Source organism: Oscarella lobularis, chromosome 12 (assembly GCF_947507565.1).
Source record: "Oscarella lobularis chromosome 12, ooOscLobu1.1, whole genome shotgun sequence".
In the NCBI taxonomy this organism is placed as follows: Eukaryota; Metazoa; Porifera; class Homoscleromorpha; order Homosclerophorida; family Oscarellidae; genus Oscarella; species Oscarella lobularis.
In genome coordinates, this window is record NC_089186.1 from 1,961,108 (window position 1) to 1,974,864 (window position 13,757).

The following is a 13,757-nucleotide window of genomic DNA, read 5'->3' on the forward strand; positions in this document are numbered from 1 at the left end:
AAGACTTGCGAGGAAAGGTCGAACTTCGAAAGCGCGGAGCCAACGCCGGGGGTGTACACGCGGATCGAACGACCCCATACAACGTCGAACGATCGAAATTGTCGACGAAGCGAGAAGCGCGCGGGAAAGACGTACGCGTTCTCGTTCTCACCTCTCGCAGAACTCGTCATCCAGGGCGCGCATCGCGAGTCACGTGCGATCGAAGAAAGGTCGCCGCGCGGCGTGGACAGATATCTGGTAACGCAATCGTTCGACGAACGTAGGAGCGCGCGATAACGCGACAAAGGCTTAGGCTATAAGGGTCTCCCCAGTCGAATCGCCCGTCGTACATGCTCGCTACTGCAGCGCTATGTTTGTTGGGACATTGTATGGCCGCCCCCGCCGAAGACTCATCAACTACTACGTCGCGTAAAATGTCTCCGCCGCCACCGCCTCCGCCCTCGTCGCATCGAAACGCGATATCCGATTCGTCGCCGTCGCCGACGACGAGTCTTACCTTCGTTACGAGTTCGTTTCGCGATCGAAACGACGTCGACGTCGAAGGGGCCCCCTACGACGCGAGCGATCGCGATTGCGATCGACACGACGAATGCGACGAAGCGCGCGATCGTTTCTCGTTTCGACGACGACGGCGACGGCGACGCCGAAGCGAGAAGGAAGAGGAAGTGGACAGCGTCGAATCGCCCATTCTATCGAACGAATTTCGTCGACGATCGACGCGCTATCGCGATCGTCGATCGGCGCTACGCGCGCGCGTGCGATCGATGCGAGAGCGCCTGGCGCCCGACGAACGCGAGCGCGTGCGCGAACGCGTCGCCAGCGAATTGGACGATTTCGCGCTCGACGAGCGCTCGACGACGCGAGGGCGTTTCGAATGGGCGCGCGCGACGACGAAAGGCGACGCGCGAATCGCCTCCGACTCTCTACGACGCCGATTCGAACGGATTCGACGCGCCGAAGACGCCGATGAAACCGAGTCAAGTTCCGGGGGGGACGACGACTCTGACTGGATTCGCGAGACTCCCGTTCATGAGAGAAAGAAGCCGATTCTCCGCACGCGGTTCGCCCCCACGTGAAATTCACGTGAGTTTCTATTTGCTACAGTTGCGTTTTTTTTTTCTGTTTCTAGCGCTGATCTCGTTCGGCGTCAATGGGACGAGGATCGCGCGTGCATAGGCGCGCATTGGCAGCTGCTACACGCCCGTATATCCGATCAGGAATACCGGATTCGCAAGCAAACTGAGTTATGTGAGAAATTGGACGCGGAAAGGGCGAGTGTAACGCACGCTAGACCGCCCTTGGAAACGGTCACGCACGCCAAATCGCAAACCGATCGCGAGAGAAAGGTCGTACCCATAAACGGATCGAGTATGGTGCTACTTCTCATGAAAGAAGACGACGACGACGACGGGGAAGAGACGATGCAATGCGCGCGCGCTATTCCCTTGGAATCGGCTCCGAGACGACGAATCATTTGCGGAAATTTGACGTCACACGATAACGACGACGACGAGGAAGATGCTACGATAGTCGCAACTCAGCCAATAAACGTGCAATTGAGCAATCTCGATTATTCGTTTCATCCTAGATTATCGCTATTGACTGGTGTGATTAAAATATTGATGTTAGTAGCGAAAGGGGGTCAGCGTATTTTTTTCCTTTGTATTAGATGCGTCTCTTCCTTTGTTGCTACACGCCTCGGTTCGACACGAACGGTGGCTACTAGCAAAAGGGATAAAGAGGTATATAATCTATAAATGTATTGCGTGTTTGCTTATCAGGGTCTATATAGAAAATCTCGTTATTCTGCTGGGTCAGAGAGGAAACGCTCCTTTCTTTCGAATAGTGCATCAGCTGCTATGTTGCAATACGAAAGTAAGAACTAAGAAGAGTGGGGGGGAGACCTTTTTAATAAAAATTTTAATTATTTATATGTGGGAGTGGGGGACTCAATAGTGTTTATTTATTATATAGTTATTGATTATGGATCAATACCTGTATATGCATGTGATGGATGATTTCTCTAGGAAATCAATCATACTCGGCTCCGACGACTCCCCAAATGCGTTCCAACAGCATTTTATCTGGAACTCGTTTATACCAATCCGAAATGAAACGAAGGGCAACGATATCCGAAGGCACATCCCCAATGAAAAAAAAAATCATTGATTATTTATATATATTTTTCTTTTAGGAGATTCTCTTTCTTCTTCGTTTCCGTCCGGCGCTCTGAAGCGGCGACGTTCGACTGCATTCGATATCAACGCAATCGTCATTCCCAACTCCTTCTTCTCGACGACGCGCGTGGAAAAGATTCACTACGAGGAAATCGTGACGCCGAAATGGCGAAACAACGAACTAAAAACAGCCGCCGGTCGTCGCCACGCCAACGGACTCCACCCCCGCCACCAGAACCACAAAGAAGAGGAGGAAGAGGAGGAAGAAGAGGACGAAGATTTTGAAGAGGATCTGAGCGAGGAAGCGTTCGCCGCTCGGCATTCGCGCGCCGAAGCTCAAGAACGTAAGCGCTACATGAGTTGGTACAAAAAGGGTAATCATAAGACGGCGCCCACGGCGGCGGCGACGGCGGCGGCGTCGCCTTCCGGGTCCGTAACCGGAAGTACTCTTATTTCCGTGGGAGAACCGTTGACTTTGGAGAGTTTAAATAATGGGCGCGGCTGCTTGACTACCTATCAGAAGTGGGCGGAATCCGTGGAGAAATCCGGGGCTTTTGCGTGGCCAAGGCGACGGTTTCCTATCGCTGAGACGACGTATAGAGCCATGCTAGCCGCTAATGAGATACACGGGCTTGAGTTGTTATCAACGAGAGCGAAGAATTATAGCAATGATGAGAGAACTATTGCCCCGGATCATTCTAAGAAGCAGAATGACGGCGGTTCTTCGTCTCCTCCTGGGTCTTCGAAACCGGTGGTGGTCCCAGATAAAAACGAGGCAAAATCTCCAGTTTCAAAAGAAGGGGGTGGTGAGCGTGACGTCACTACCACCGCCGCCACCGCCGCTGTAAACGATACTTCGAGTCCAATTGTTATTAAAGTTGCTAAGAGATAATTGATTACGCGTTGCGTGTGATTTGAACGGGGTGCCGTTGCCGTGCCGTCGTGCCGTGCCGTGCGGTGGTGGTGATGTATTTGATGAGTAGAAATTGTAGAATGATTGTATTATATTGTTGGCTTTGCTTGGCTCTTCACTTACTAATGACTCGTTCGCGCGGCAATCTAAAGTAAAAATAGATAATTTTTTTCTCTCTAAGTAAGCCCACTGGGCTTACACAGGATACAAGGTATTGCTACTCTTTGGGGGGGCACACTGCAATGTAATAGTACTGTATTACATTGAAAGTGCAGACCAAGGGATATGTAGGCTTACTGTAATTATTGTGACCCTTTCATTTAGAGAACATGTGATATGCAACTTCCGCTCACACTTTTTAACGATTGATTCTATTTATTACTCAATTAATTAATTAGCCAACTCCACCCCAGCATTTTTACAATCAAAGACATTGATAGAACTCCCTCCGCCCCCTTAGTGACCAGTCGGCGACGTCTGGTCAAAAAACGGCGTCGTAGCATGCATCAGTTGCATGGGATCCACATTCCCCTGCACTCCTCCTCCCCCAACGCTACCCCCTCCTCCTCGATACATCCCGTGAGGATGCAAGTGAGAGGAAAACGCCGCCGGATTCAACAGCGATCTCCCGAACGACGCTTCACCGTAATCCGACGTCTCAAACGGATGCTCGTCGAACGGAAATTGACTCGAAAACGACATCGCCGTCGAGCGCGGCGACGTCACGAAAAAATCATCGCGATACGGCCCCGGATGCGTCGGCGGCGGCGGAAGCGTTCGATGAAAAGGCGACGAGCCGAGCCACGGCGAAACGGGAGGCTGTAACGGCGGGGGCGTGTCCGTCGTAGATCGATTCTTTTTCGCGAGAATTTCCATGCGCTCGCGTTCGTACGCCGGAATTCCCTGATTCGTCGACGGCAAGGTCAGGTGTTCGTCCGACGAATTTTTGTCCTCGTCCTCGTCGTCGTCGTCGTCATCCTCGCTGGATGATGACGTCATCGACGAGGAAGAACCCGACGTCGACGTTTGATTGGGTAAGTGAGCGCGTTTCGGTGCTGTGGGTATGGTCACGTGACCTTTCGTAGTGGGCACTGTCGCCACTTTGGCGCGAACGGATCGTTTCGTCGTCGACGTCGTTCCCCCGCCGCGTTTTGTCGAACCCGTCGCGGATTTTTTCTTTTTCGCTTCCTCCTTTATTATTGGGGCCGCGCCTCTTCCGCGTCCCTTTCCCCGTCGATTGACGTTTCCTCCGCCGCCGCCGCCGCCGCCGCCGCCGCCGCCGCCGCCGCCGCCGCCGCCGCCGCCGCGTTTTGTCGCTCGTACTCCCTTCTGGTTTGCTTTTGCGGTCGGCTGAAAGTCCATTGTACCGTCGTCGTACATTTTCTTATGCATTTTGCAAAAGGGGACGGTTTGAGTGACGTCGTAGACGGGATAGGGGCAGGAGCGATTCGCGTGGACGTAGGCGCACTGTCGAAAGAGCAACTGATCTCGACAAAAACTTATATCTAACAGAGAGAGAGAGAGAGAGAGAGGGAAGCCTTTTATTTGATTAATAAAATATATACTTATTGATTTCTTACGTTTCTTGCAGAAGCGAGTGAAGGGAATCGCTTCGGATCCACAGAGAACCGTTTTGCCTATAGGTACCGTGCACAGAACGGGTCGAACGCGCTTTCTCATTTTAGGCTTTGCGGCCGATTGCACACAGGCGGCAGTAATGCTTACTGGAGCCTCCTTGAGAACGTCCAACGTCTTTCGAACGAGTTTCGTAGAAACGGCGTCCTTTCGACGTAAGACTCTCAATTTGCTACGCATGTTGCGCAACGACGATTCGTAGTGCGCGAGACGACTTGTTACTCTGTTGCTATAGGAGGAAGTATCTGTATTGGCTCTTGGATTGGTTTCTTCGTAGAGCCAATCATCTTTGTCCTCGATATGACTATCTGCGTGAAAATGTTATCAAGGTAAGATGTCTATGTGTTTGTGTGAGCGCTTTACTTTGTGTGTCGTCGTCTCGTAGGGGCTCCTCTCTGACTCTACTCAGCATCAGACTCGATTTAAGATCGACTACTTTTTTTATTTCTGGAGGAACGATAGAGGGAGGCGGGGGCGGAGGCGGCGGAGGCGGAGGCGGAGAACGAGAAGCGAAAGAGGTAAAGGGCTTCGATTGAGAAGGATGTTGAGGTAGAGGTGATAAGGAAGGGACCTCTGGTTTTATTGATGATGGGGGCGCGAGTTGCTTCTTAGTCGCTTTTCCTTTCGAGTCGCTCTTTGGCTTTTTTGGTTGTTTTCGTGCCGGCGGAGATTCCGTCGTCGTCGCCGTTGGCACGGAAACGGGGCCCGGGGTTGGATCGTCTTGAAAATTAGGCGGTGGCGCGTTTTTTCTCTTGCGAACCGTTTTGGGTAGAAGTCCGAGCACTTGCAAGTGACTGTTGCAGTATCTAAAATAGAAATATCGCCAGGTGGGGGCCCCTTTTGGGAGATTGGCGTTACAGTCGGTCCTCGTTCTCCGGAATGGGATTTGAACACCGTTGGTGATTGTATCGAGCGACGTATTGACATCGTTTGAACTTCGCGTTGGGATCTTCGAGTACGTGCCGAATGCAGAACGCGTAGCCGTTCAATCGGCGCTGTTTGCACAGTTTCTCCGAGTAGCTGCACAGCGGCTTGCCGTCCACTGCCGAATAGTGAATGTTCTTGCCCTCATAGAGGGGTTTCGTCGCTTTCGCGACGCCATTCTCCCCCGGAGGGGCCCCGATGACATCGATTTTTCTTTCTAGACTGTTTCTCTCGGTCGGCTGAGAACCTAGGGATAGAGTTGGAAGTAAGGAAGCGTTCGAGTCGTGAAATATTTGTTCGAGACGTCGAAAAACGATCGTTTCGTCGAAAGGGCCCCCTCTGACTGATCGGACGACAAAAAATCGCTCGCGACTCCGAGCGAGTCACTCTCGAGACGAGCGGATCGTTCGTCGCAACGACAACCGAAATTTTCCTTACCGAGAAAGTGCGAAGCATCGAGCGACATCGGATCGTGAGTGAAATTGTACGCCATAATGAAGATCGGAACGATCTGGGGAACGCTAGCGAGGCTAGAACTCGAAAAGGATGTTACGCCCTCGGCGCACTTGGCACATGCTCAGCTCAACAACGAGGAAGCAAAATGATTTCATAGTTGTTGTGGGTTATGTGCTCGGAGGAAAGCGCGTTCCTCCAAAACAATACGCGTACAGTCTTTTTTCGTGCGATAGTTCCCCTTGTTATTTTTTACCCCGGCGGGAAAGCCGAATCCGGCTCCGACTCGAGCCGGGTTTAGCGCTACTAAGTTTCGCGCACGAAGCGGCACGAAAACGAAATCGCGCCCCCTTCCATCTCGAGGGCGGATCGCACGAGCCATTGTAATCCTTTATCGCGATTGCTCTACAGCGAAACGTCGTCTGATTGGCCAATCACGTAATGAAGGTACCTTATCGCGTTTTTTCATTGGTCAACGCGAGTCACGCCTTTGTATTAGGCTCGATAACGCCAGTCTTCATTAGCAAGAAAACTGGTCTGGGATAGCGTTCGCTCGTTTCTAAACCTAACGTTCTTCCTAACTAGGTTCGACTACAGCAAAATAGGACAAAAAAAACAAAACGATAAAACGAAACCGTCTGGCACCGCGTTCTTGACGTCAATTCATTCACTAATTAATTGGAGGCGTGTCTTGCTCGACGCACGAGCCAATCAGCGACGACGACGGTGGTCTCGCGTGAGGGCAAACGTACACGAACGTTCGGAATTGACTCAGTCGAAGGTCACCCTACCCAGCCTGTACATAAAATGAGCGAAGGGAGCGCGGTGAACGACGCGATAGCGAAGAACGCGAACGCGTCGCTGATCGAAGCGAAAACGAAAGATATCGCGCCAACGAAACGTCGTCGACGGCGCAAACGCGCGCGACGAAAGTGGAAACCGTACGATCAGATGTCGCGCGACGAGAAGGAGGCGTACGACGAGTATCGGACGCGAATCGAGACGAAGAAACGCGAGGAACTGTGGCGACGCGGCAAACCGGGGGCCCCGTTCAATACGAATCGTTTTCTCATCGAAGATCACGGCACCGACGACGAAATCGTCTTTTCCGAGCGGCCGAAGCGATCGATATCGCTGGAATCGTCGTTTTCCGACGATTTGACGACCCTAACGACGACTTCGTCGGAAGAGGGGGGCGGGGCCGATGACGTTGACGACGAGGCGTTATTCATTCAGAACGGCGAACGCGAGTTCGACGAGATGTACGAACGATTGCACGAGGAGAAGTTGAGCAGCATGAGTCGCGACGAACTCGTGAACGAGATCGTCGACTTGGAACGACTTCTCGCCGTCGAGAAGGATCGAAACGCGGACGAAATCCAAGGATTGCGACGCGAAAATTGCGAATTGAGAGAGAAATTGCAGCAGCAGTGATGTCGCATCGACGAGGTATAGTCTTCTTAACGTTACTGTAGTTGTTTATTTGAGTCGTGAGAGAAAAGCCGGCGTTTTGACTGAGAAAAAAAAAAGAATACGAGCCCCCGTATCTTAGTACCCTTGTTTCTATAGTATGTAGCTCACGGTGTGATTCATTAGCTTTCTTGCTTCGGCGACGGCTGATTGGCTGGTCCGCGATCGCGCGCGCCCGCGCCCGCGCGGGACTGAGTCAAATCAGGTGGGGGAGCCTTCTTTTTATGAGTTTGGCTACCGTTTCTTGGGTGGGTTGTGTAGCATTTAGGTCTGTTCAGACTCATTGCTCTACTTTAGATCATACATGCGATAGACTACATGCGATTGGAAGACTTTCTCAAGGGGGTGTCGCTTTTGTATCAATTTTAATTACATTACGTACGCGGAAATAAAAAAGTTATTAGTACTCATACGCCCTGATTTCGTTTCGGTCGTCGCGCTGTGGGGACAAAGATACAGTAAGTAAAAAATTTTAAAATCAATAACTCGAGATTTTATCACATCCGGGTACCGGGTTTATTACGATTTCCCGTAAAAGATGAGCGACCACGTAGTGAGGACTTACGTTCGCGAAGCAATCCATTACGACTCGCACAACGACTTCATCGGCGAAGGCGAGTTTGGCGAAGTGTTTCGCGCTCGCCTAGACGTCGACGAGCGACCGGTCGCCGTCAAAGTCCTACGAACGCCTCAACGACTCAAGGATACGTACGAAAGAGCGTCATTTCTCCGCGTACGATCGCTTAGCGACAATTCTTGCAGGCAAATCAACTCCCTAATGACGGAGGCGTCGATTCTCCAAGAACTCGGCAATCATCCGAACGTCGTTCGCCTTCTCGGCGTCTGCATTCACCCGAAACACTACGCCGTCGTGCTCGAATATTGCACGTGCAATTTGGACACGCTCATCGTTCGCGAACTCGACAAATTTCCACGGGTTCGCGAGTGGGCGTGTCGCGTGGCGATGACGCGCGACATCGCGCGCGGAATGAGCTACTTGCACGGGCGAGCGCCGCCCGTCATACATCGCGATTTGAAGAGTTCGAATGTGCTCGTGAATTGCGTGGGCGGGGCAGTTGGAGGAACGTATCAATGTAAAGTGAGTGACGAATTGAAGATAATATATATATAGTTTTTATTGATCTTTCATTTAGATTTCTGATTTCGGCTTTGCTAAGATGCGCGGAATTTCGAGTCAGACGACGCGACGATCGACGGGGAACAGACCCATAGGCACGCGTTCGTGTAGCACTCTTCCTTTTATTGCACCGGAGCGTTTCCATGGCGATGCTGTCACCACCAAAGTCGACGTTTATGGGTAAGAAAGAGAGAAATTTTTTAATAATAATATTCATAATAATAATAATAATAATAGGTTTGCTCTTATATTGTGGCAGTTGAAGGAATTGAAACGTCCCTATGAAGGTGTAAAGGATCTCTTAGCGTTTTATTTCCTATTGTTTTTTCTTTAGAGGCTAACAAGCAGATTGTTCTATGTGAAAAAGTTCTGGCAGGCGAACGTCCCCCGTTGTCGTCAGGTGACGGGGCACCGTATCCGCTAAGCAAACTCATCGAAGAATGTTGGAGAATGGACCCGGAGAAAAGACCGACATTCGAAGGAAAGCTCGAGCACCCATAAATAAATAATTTCTATATATAATTCTATACTTGATTATATAGAAATCGTGTCTCGATTGCGAAGCGCTGGACATTGTGACGAAAAGCCTTTCACGGATCACGGAGTGCCCGTTACTTCACCTGCTGATCCATCATCATCATCATTCCATCAGACGAGAACTGGAGAGAGTCTCAACTCTTTCCACACCATGTTCCCTCCCCAGCTCCCCCAGCCCCTTGGCCTCGTCTCACCCATGGTGTCAATGGACAAGCCACCTGAAATAGGAACCCAACGTTCCGCAATGCAATTGTTTTCCACACCAGCACCAGCACCAGCACTATCTCAGTCTCATCCTCCTTATAATGAAACACGGATAGATGCGGGAGTCGCTGCCGCTCCGTTTACTGTAAGAGATGCAGCTAACGCCATTCCTCCTCCTAATCCTCCTTATCTTCCAGGTATATAGTCACTTATACATGTTACTCTATTTGTTCTGATGCTTTCTTTAGCTCACATAATGGCTATTAAACACCAGTGGAAAAATCTCGTGGAAAGCTTGGATGCTGAAGCTCTTGTTGATACTTTGTATAGTGAATGTCCTCAGATGAGTGCGGATCAAATGGATGCTATTACGTCATCGCAAACGAGGCTTGAAAAAGCAAAGAAATTGCTCTACTTTTTGCAGAATCAAGGCGCCAACGTCTACACCGTTTTTCTACGAGCGCTTCAGGAGAGGCAATCGTTCCTATATGATCTTCTAGTACAATCTCCTGTCTCTGCTCCTCACGTGTCACCTGACAGACCCGTTGCTTATGAGCAAGTCTATCAGCCCTTTGATCGATCCGCTATAGCGAGTGCTGCCACTTCCGGAATAGCGTCGGGTGGCTACCAATTATCACGCGATCAAATGATAGCAAAATTAGGTAGGGTAGAGATCAATAAGATATTGAAATGTAGGCTAGCTATGTTTTGGTTAATTAACAAGGGCCTCATGAAGAGATGTCTGAAAGAACTAGTATCGATGTATTGGATCAAGTATCTGATCGTTTGGGCAACAGCTGGAAAAGAGTGGGACGCCGTCTTGGCTTGAGCGAAATAGACATTCAAAATATAGAGGCGGATAATAAAAATAATCAGCAAGAACAGGGATATCAAATGCTACTGAGATGGTGTCGACTAGCTAACGTCAAGAAAACGCGCTCAGTCTTACTAGATGCCCTGCTAAAAGTCAATCAGCACATCATAAATGAGTTGTGATTTGTAGATTTTTAGATAATCTTTTTTTTTATATCGTTTCGTATCTTGGTTTTAGCGCGCGTTTGTCTCCAAGGAATCGGACCATGGATACATGTATCTACGATCGGACTAAAGTCGGAACTGAAAGAAAAACGAATAATCAACGAAGCGGCGCCTGCGGACGCGTGCGCAATATGGAATTTCCTATCACGTGACGTCGCATGCAAATCTCGTCAGGCGGAACTGAGGCGTTAGCGATCATGGCACGGACAGGCCTCGCCGCAATCGTCTTCGTCCTGACGCACGTATTTCGTAAGCCAATGCCTCGTCGCCCTCCTAAACTTTCACAAACCGATTTCCTTCTTCCCCCAAACAAAGATGCGACCCGATCTAATTCGACCGAATTTTGCGCCTACTACGACCTCGCCTGCACGCCGAATCCCCCTCCGAACCTAGAGCCTCGCGATAAGATGTCGTGCGCTAAGCATAGGCTCGGCTGGGAGAATTGCACTCGGGAGCTCGGAGAAAGTAAATACAACATCGCTTGCCTCTCCGTCTACGCGCCCTTTCGGAACGACACGCTCCACTATCGTCGCTGTTTCATCTATCACCAAGGGGTGACTTGCAATTGCATCAGGCTCGAACCATGCTGTTGTAGGGGCAATTTCTGCAACAACGTCACACTGAGCGCACCGCGAACGCCCAACCCCTCTTCCCGTCACTCGACCGGCGCGACGTCATCGCCGGTCGGCGCATCGACTCAGTCACCAACGGGTAAGAGTGCGAGAAAAACGACGCGCGAGACCCGTGCGCGCGCGCGCGCGACCGATTCCCCCGAAAAGCGAACTGTGGTTTCCCCCTATTTGTTTACGTTACGCGATTAGTCTTTCCTCCCCACGGTTGTTCTAACTAACGAAGGCCTTCTTCGAGACATAACGATTAGAAAAACGGGGGGTGGGGAGAATCGAACGCATAGCGTCGCGTCGCGCGCGCGCGCGTGGGTCTTCGTTGCGCATCGAAATAAGGTGTTTATGCAAATCGGGGCATTCCATTCAGATTCGCATTCGAACGGAAATCGAAAGTCGATCGTCATAGCCGTATCGCTCTGCTGCAGCCTCCTCATACTCGCGCTCGTACTCATACTCGCTCTCTGGTACTACTGCGTCTGGTACAAGGATCGTCACGTCACCGGTATCCCGGATGAAGATCGTTTCATAAAAGCGGATTTTCTCGACGACGAGGAGGTGACGTCATTGGACGACGTCGCGCTGCGCGAGCGCGTCGGCTTGGGACGCTTCGCCGAAGTGTGGCGCGTCGATTTCGGCGCGCGACCTGGCCGCGCGGCGGCGGTGAAAATATTTCTCGAAAACGAGCGAACGTCGTGGCGAACCGAAGTCGACACGTACGCGAATCCGACGCTAAGGCATCCGGGAATTTTGAATTTTTGGGCGGCGGAACGACGTCGCGGCGGCGACGAGGGCGGCGGCGGCGTCGAATATTGGCTATTGACCGATTATCACGAACGCGGATCTCTGAACGATTTTCTCAAATTGAATGTCGTCGAACGAGACGAAATGTACACGCTCGCCGGCTCGCTCGCCGCCGGATTGGCCTATTTACACGGAAAGGGGTCGTCGGATGGGATTCGAAATGCGAAACCCGGTATCGCTCATCGCGATTTGAAAAGTCGAAATGTCTTGATTAAAGACGACGGTACGTGTTGCATATCGGATTTCGGATTGGCGGTGAAATTCAAAGTCGGACAGGGAGTCGCGCCGGCACACGGACAGGCACGCACGTGACGCGCGCCGCGCGTTCTTTTTATTGATTATGTTGTTTCAGGTGGGGACGGTGCGCTATATGGCTCCGGAAGTGCTCGAGGGCGCAATTCATTTTCAGGAGGAGGCCTTTTTGCGAACGGATATTTATGCGTTGGGGTTGATTATGTGGGAGATTGGATGGCGATGCGACGTCGGAAACGGTGTGTGGGAAATTAATTAAGGGATTAATTATATAATCTTTGTTTTGTTTGTCGTTGTTGCTAGGGCCCGTCGCCCAGTATCAGCAGCCCTATGAGGATTCTGTCAGCGGGAATCCTTCGATTGAGGAGATGCACGAGGTCGTGGTTATTAATAAATTGCGTCCTTCCTTCTCATCCGAGTGGCATTGTAATGAGGTATGTGTCATTTAGACGTGCATCTACATAATAAGCGTCTGTGAGATGTCATATTTATAGACATAGAAAAATATTACTCACAGGGCCCAATACTAGAAATATTCTCATAGAAAAATACTCACAGGGCCCATGAGTAATTTTTCTGCAAATATTCTCATAGAAAATTACTCAAAGGGTCACGAGTAAAGGTTCTACCTTCATGAAGGTTCTACCTTGATCCATGAGTAATTTACAAGAAATAGAAATATTCTTATAGAAAATTACTAATTTTACCACTTGGTGCTTTTACAGCGGGGTAATTTTACTCTATATATGCAGAGACTTGTATAGGTACTGTGCTAGTGTGAGTCTAAAGAGACTTTCATTTACTGATGGTATAGGCTAGGGATATATCTTCATAGTTGACGTGTGGATTTCTCTTTAGTCTTTAGACATTCTACGCGAGACTATCGAAGAGTGCTGGGATTCGGACGCCGAGGCTCGTCTCACCGCCGATTGCGTGAAAGAACGAATCAAGCAATGCCAAGCGGTAATGAACAACACGCCGTTGCGATCGACTTTCAACAACGGAAAAACCGTCGAAGTGCCCGTCGCGGCGGCGGAAAACGGCAACGGCGCCGCGAGGGGAGCGCGCGTTCCCAATGGAATTCACCCAATTCACCCAATCGCACCCGCGCACTATCATCGCGACAGTCACGTGCCGAACATGAGTGCCGCTGTCAACGGCGTGAGACAGTGTACCCAAGGGGGAGGGGGAGGGGGAGGGGGAGGAGTTGGTCCCGTTATGCTTCCCGTTTGGCCGTCGTCGTCCCGGGGGACGGTTCCCTATAAAGATCTTGTATTCGATTCGAGCTCCTCTTCGTGCCCCCCGCCCTATTCGCCGACTCCTAACGGGTTTCGTAGCGAGGATACTGCACTTGGAACTAATATTGGACATAAGGAGAATGGTAGGCAGGTCGACGAGGAGGAGGTGGGGTCGGTTAGGAGAGAGGATTGCGAGACTAGCGTCTAGATGTCACGTAGGCAACATGATGACAATTTTGTCTGAAATGAATTATTTGCTATATATATAAACTGGATTTATTAGAGGAAAGGAATTTAGTCACACGCGTCGACTGGAATTTTTACAGTTTTAGTACAGTGCATATATATAAT

General features: G+C 50.5%; 5 protein-coding genes across 7 annotated transcripts; 4 read left to right on the forward strand and 1 right to left on the reverse strand.

Moving 5' to 3' along the window:
• The first annotated feature begins 18 nt into the window (after positions 1 to 18).
• Positions 19 to 3,270, forward strand: LOC136193845 (KAT8 regulatory NSL complex subunit 1-like). Of its 2 annotated transcripts, XM_065982834.1 has the most exons (7): positions 21 to 237; positions 287 to 1,060; positions 1,130 to 1,605; positions 1,670 to 1,742; positions 1,793 to 1,875; positions 2,028 to 2,138; positions 2,195 to 3,270. In XM_065982834.1, exons 2-7 carry the CDS (start codon positions 330 to 332, stop codon positions 3,067 to 3,069), a joined length of 2,349 nt encoding a protein of 782 aa, XP_065838906.1. In that variant the 5' UTR covers positions 21 to 237; positions 287 to 329; the 3' UTR covers positions 3,070 to 3,270. The 2 variants fall into 2 exon arrangements, with proteins under 2 accessions (XP_065838907.1, XP_065838906.1); XM_065982835.1 differs by lacking the exon at positions 2,028 to 2,138 and having other exon boundaries at positions 19 to 237.
• A 164-nt stretch (positions 3,271 to 3,434) lies between these two features.
• LOC136193847 (INO80 complex subunit D-like) lies at positions 3,435 to 6,416 on the reverse strand. Its single transcript, XM_065982836.1, has 5 exons — positions 6,088 to 6,416; positions 5,584 to 5,896; positions 5,089 to 5,531; positions 4,671 to 5,033; positions 3,435 to 4,595 (listed from the first exon to the last, which is right to left on the reverse strand). The coding sequence occupies exons 1-5, from the start codon at positions 6,140 to 6,142 to the stop codon at positions 3,547 to 3,549; spliced, it is 2,223 nt and encodes a 740-aa protein (XP_065838908.1). The 5' UTR covers positions 6,143 to 6,416; the 3' UTR covers positions 3,435 to 3,546.
• Positions 6,417 to 6,728: 312 nt separating this feature from the next.
• LOC136193853 (protein HEXIM1-like) lies at positions 6,729 to 7,984 on the forward strand. 2 transcript variants are annotated; one of them, XR_010671485.1, is made up of 3 exons: positions 6,729 to 7,551; positions 7,699 to 7,820; positions 7,870 to 7,984. XR_010671485.1 is itself a non-coding variant. In XM_065982844.1 (2 exons), the coding sequence occupies exon 1, from the start codon at positions 6,910 to 6,912 to the stop codon at positions 7,534 to 7,536; it is 627 nt and encodes a 208-aa protein (XP_065838916.1). In that variant the 5' UTR covers positions 6,729 to 6,909; the 3' UTR covers positions 7,537 to 7,551; positions 7,699 to 7,984. The 2 variants fall into 2 exon arrangements, 1 of the variants encoding a protein (XP_065838916.1); XM_065982844.1 differs by having other exon boundaries at positions 7,699 to 7,984.
• Positions 7,985 to 8,083: 99 nt separating this feature from the next.
• LOC136193848 (receptor-interacting serine/threonine-protein kinase 2-like) lies at positions 8,084 to 10,533 on the forward strand. Its single transcript, XM_065982837.1, has 8 exons — positions 8,084 to 8,280; positions 8,335 to 8,671; positions 8,727 to 8,890; positions 8,948 to 8,997; positions 9,045 to 9,189; positions 9,251 to 9,648; positions 9,700 to 10,113; positions 10,176 to 10,533. Exons 1-8 carry the CDS (start codon positions 8,111 to 8,113, stop codon positions 10,445 to 10,447), a joined length of 1,950 nt encoding a protein of 649 aa, XP_065838909.1. The 5' UTR covers positions 8,084 to 8,110; the 3' UTR covers positions 10,448 to 10,533.
• Positions 10,534 to 10,603: 70 nt separating this feature from the next.
• Positions 10,604 to 13,614, forward strand: LOC136194007 (activin receptor type-2A-like). Its single transcript, XM_065983014.1, has 6 exons — positions 10,604 to 10,738; positions 10,805 to 11,200; positions 11,483 to 12,216; positions 12,269 to 12,407; positions 12,472 to 12,602; positions 13,027 to 13,614. Exons 1-6 carry the CDS (start codon positions 10,648 to 10,650, stop codon positions 13,612 to 13,614), a joined length of 2,079 nt encoding a protein of 692 aa, XP_065839086.1. The 5' UTR covers positions 10,604 to 10,647.
• Positions 13,615 to 13,757: the final 143 nt, after the last annotated feature.